General features: G+C 37.1%; 1 protein-coding gene across 2 annotated transcripts in view; it reads left to right on the forward strand.

Annotated features, from left to right (window-relative positions):
- Window positions 1-3,570, forward strand: part of kalrna (kalirin RhoGEF kinase a) — a 151,560-nt gene extending 147,990 nt beyond the window's left edge. For both annotated transcript variants that reach the window (XM_083536663.1, XM_083536664.1), the window contains 2 exons: window positions 324-462; window positions 1,278-3,570. In XM_083536663.1, the coding sequence (XP_083392789.1) occupies window positions 324-462; window positions 1,278-1,823 (685 nt within the window). In that variant the 3' untranslated portion in view covers window positions 1,824-3,570. The remainder of the gene's footprint in view (window positions 1-323; window positions 463-1,277) is intronic.
- Window positions 3,571-4,256: the final 686 nt, after the last annotated feature.

Below are 4,256 nucleotides of genomic sequence, written 5' to 3' on the forward strand. Positions count from 1 at the left end.
TTTTTGTGTTGGAATTCTTTTCACGTGAGGAAAGAAAACACCTGTAAATAATACACTTTTTAAACTTCATTAGACTTGTAAGGCTAATCCTGTCTGAATAAGGCTTTATAATGAAACCCAAACCAGACTTTTTAAAGCAGTATTTTATTACTACGGCCTTAATTTCACTGTAATGATTAGTTTGTCTGGATCACGTCTGTTTTAATATATTCAGGTGTATATTGTAGGATTCTGAAGTATTCATTTCAGGTTATATTGGGATTAAAAAGTACATTTCTTTTTTTACACTTTAAAATGTGTGCATTGTGGTGTTTTCTGTCCAGTTTGGAGGGTGGGCGTCTGCTAGATTACCTGGTGGCCCATGATGAGCTGATGGAGGAGAAGGTGGCATTCTTTATTAAGGACACAATAGAAGCCTTAAAGCACCTGCACACCTGCAAAGTGGCTCATCTGGACCTGAAGGTAAATAAAAAGAAACCCGACAGGGCATTAAGCTGAAATATTAAGCTGTTTTGAGGTATTTCTATATTTAAATGCAGCCATTTAGGACTTATAGAGTACATAAAGTATGAGGAACCAAGCTATTCTCTCCAAGCTGTGTGTGCAATCACAATCTTCTGATGATGCTCATGCAGGCACAAAAAAGTCTCTTCAGAAATGTAAAAAAAATCAATTATTATTCAATATTACAATCACCTATTACATCTTGTGAGCATAGCGGTGCTGCCAATAGTTGTCTTCCCAAGCTGGCTGGCTAAAGCTGAACAAGCAGGGCTGTAGTTTTTTTATAATTCATTGTGTTCCTGTACAAACGGTAGAATGGTCTGCTTAATAGAAATAGGTTTACTCAACAAAAAAAAAAAAATAATAAATTGACGATCCAGAGATGATGACTGTGGTACATGAGAGTTGGCAGCATTTTAATTCGATTGCTTCAACCTCACATTATGCCAGATCTTACCAGAAGTGCATTGTACATATTACATATAACACTGATATAACAGCCCAAATACTGATATAAATAAAACATTATGGAAAAACTGTTCATGTTCATATGAGGTATATGGTTGATTTATTGTGGACGAACAATGAGCAAACAAGCTAACCCAGGTCTAAATTTTCTCTAAATTTCTGCTTTTATATGGATTTTGTTCTGTCCCTTTACTTGTGCCTACAACTTTATAGAATGACATTCAGCTGCCCATGTTAGTTTTTTTTTAAAGTTGCTGTTATTTCTCTCTTTTGCTAATTTACTAATAATCCATTTTCTCATACAGCCTGAAAACCTAATGGTGAACCTCCGAATGCCTGTACCGTGTGTGAAGCTGATAGACTTTGGTGATGCAGTGCAAATATCAGGACACAGGTATGTGCACCTCCTGCTGGGCAACCCTGAGTTTGCTGCTCCGGAGCTGGTCCAGGGCACGCCGGTGTCTTTCTCCACGGACGTGTGGAGCGTTGGCGTACTGGCCTACGTCATGCTGAGCGGAGTCTCTCCATTTTTGGATGAAAGTCTTGAAGAGACCTGTGTTAACATCTGCAAGCTGGACTTCTGCTTCCCGGATGAGTATTTCTGTGATGTGAGTCAGGCGGCGAGGGATTTCATAATCTCAGCTCTGAACCAGGACACCAGGAAAAGACCAAGCTCGACAGCATGTTTGCAGCACCCATGGGTGAGCGCTCACAGTGGAGATTATTCCAAAACTCCTCTGGATACAGCCAGACTGGCAGCTTTTATCGACAGACGCAAGCAGCTGCATGATGTCCGACCTGTCACCAATGTTAAAAGCTTGGTCACTACTACTATGGGACACACCATATGAGCACGTGTGTGCTTTTCATGGAAACCCACACTGGGACAAGTGGGCTGTGTGCTGAAGTTTACTAGAACATAATGTCTATTTCTAATGGGGTTTCACCAAATATGCAGGTTACATTGTGAGGACCTAAGTGTAACACCATCATTTTACAATCTGATACCAATTCATACAAAACAGCTGTTATGCTCAGCTCAAAGCTGACATCTTGTGGATGGAGAAAACAAAAGGCACTCCTTGTGTATTACTGGATTAATCAGTGCACTAAAGTATTCAAGAACTCAGCTAAGCTGAGATCACTGTGGGTTTACATCTTAATATTATAGATTTAAAACAATCATAAAGCATAGATTTACCTAGGTTAATCTTTGAATGTACAGTAATATAGAATGCAGTTTGACGCTGTTGTTATGGAAAAAGTATTTAGCATTGTTTTCTAGAAAAAAAGGATTGTATGTAGATATAGTGGACAGATATTTTTTACAAATTCAATATTGAGATTAATGGGAGTATTTAGGGTATTTACCAGTTCGAATTTTTCAGGATGAGCGCAAAAATACTGTCATGCAATCAGGTTTAAAATTTGTAGATCAGCATTAGATCATTGTTAAACCTTTCAGCATTTCTAGTCCTAACTAGGGTAAATATCTTTAATGCCTTTTATTATGCCTTCAAAGTGACGTGCGTCTTCATATTTTAAACATAATTCCTGCTCAAACATATCCAGGTCTGAAAGTGATTATTTGATTCGGCTGACTTGATTAAAACCTTAAAATATATTTATTCTGTTTGGGTTTTTTTTCTTTTTATATTATGTCCATTTTATTTCAAAGGAATGGGTTTTTTTATTATTATTTTTTATGTGTTTTGTCTTGTATTTGCCTGTACAATTATTTTAGTAATTGTATATGTTATTTAAATATTGATTATGCACAATCACTGCCCAAAACTGCGAAATTTAGAAGCGAAAACACTCAAATCTTAAAATATCCCAAAATACCAAACTCAAAAAAAAAAAACTTTAAATTAAAAAGTAAACTTATTCAGATGAATTGTGTAGAATTACTTCAGATTTGACATATATGTATTGCACATGCTGAAAAATGTTAAAGGTTTCACCAAAGATGTCTCAGGCTCCTTAATCCAGTTCAAATCCTGTTGAAAATCCTACATGGTAAGAGTTGTGTTTAACTGCCTTTCCAGTATGGGTCAAATGATTGATTGAAAAAGTCTTAAAAATCATCTAGAATAAATGAATAATAAACAAATAAGCATTTTTTTAAATTACATATCACTTTCAGTGTTGCTAATAATAATGGCTACTTTGAGAGAAAAGCATCACAGCTATAAATAGAGCTACAGGTGAATAGCATGAACATCGACTGAAACAAAGGAATGACTCTAAACAAGCAGCAGGCTCGGGATCTTTCTCTCTTTAGTATTACTATCTGTTTAATTCACTGTAATAAATTGACATTCTGTGTGGTATGATGCTTCAATGTTTCACCTATGACAGGCTGTATCACTGGTATATCATTGTGCTTGCTTTGTTGTTTATAGGGCTACTGCCTCTGAGAATTACTTTGATAGTACAGTGTTCTGATGACAATGAAAATCTGTTTTTGTTATTTTAGTCATGTTAGCCTTGTTGTACAGAAATCTGAGTGTACAATTTACATAGAATAAAATCTAAATGTTCTTTAATCAGATGGGCTGTTTGTTACTGGATGTTTAATAAACTGCTTGTTTAATACTTTGTTTCCTGTGTCGTTTTCATTGAAATTACTGTACATCTTAGATGAGTGGAGGGTGAACATCTAAATCTTTTTAAACTGTAACTCATTTTGCAGTTTGCAAAACAGGCCATTATTATGCTTACATTATTATGCTCACAGTTGTACACAATTGTTAGTTTTAGTGTGAGCTGTCACTGCCACTGTTGCGTGGCACTTGCTCTCTCTGCTCCAGGGGTACCATACAATAGCTGATAATGTGTTCTGAACCTTCTGTTTCCTAGCAAGCTGGGATATGTAAACTTATTTTGGCTCTGTACTCATATGCTGCACAGGGGAATAAAAGTCAGTAGGAGTAGGACAGAGTACATGTGTGTGAATGAGAGGGAGGACAGTGGAGTGGTGCGGTTGCAAGGAGGAGAGGTGGAGAAGGTGGTTGAGTTTAGATACATGGAGTCAAGAGTGCAAAGTAATAGAGAGTGTATTAGAGAAGTGAAGAAAAGAGTGCAGGCAGGGTGGAGTGGGTGATGAAGAGTGGCATGGGTGATATGTGATAGAAGGGTATCTGCGAGAGTAAAAGGGAATGTTTATAGGACTGTGGTGAGACCTGCGATGTTGTATGGTTTAGAGACAGTGGCATTGAGTAAAAGACAGGAGGTGGAGCTGCAGGTGAAGATGCTGAGATTTTCATTGGGAGTGACGAGGA

The sequence above is a fragment of the Silurus aristotelis genome, assembly GCF_946808225.1.
Source record: "Silurus aristotelis genome assembly, chromosome: 3".
NCBI classification, from domain to species: domain Eukaryota; kingdom Metazoa; phylum Chordata; class Actinopteri; order Siluriformes; family Siluridae; genus Silurus; species Silurus aristotelis.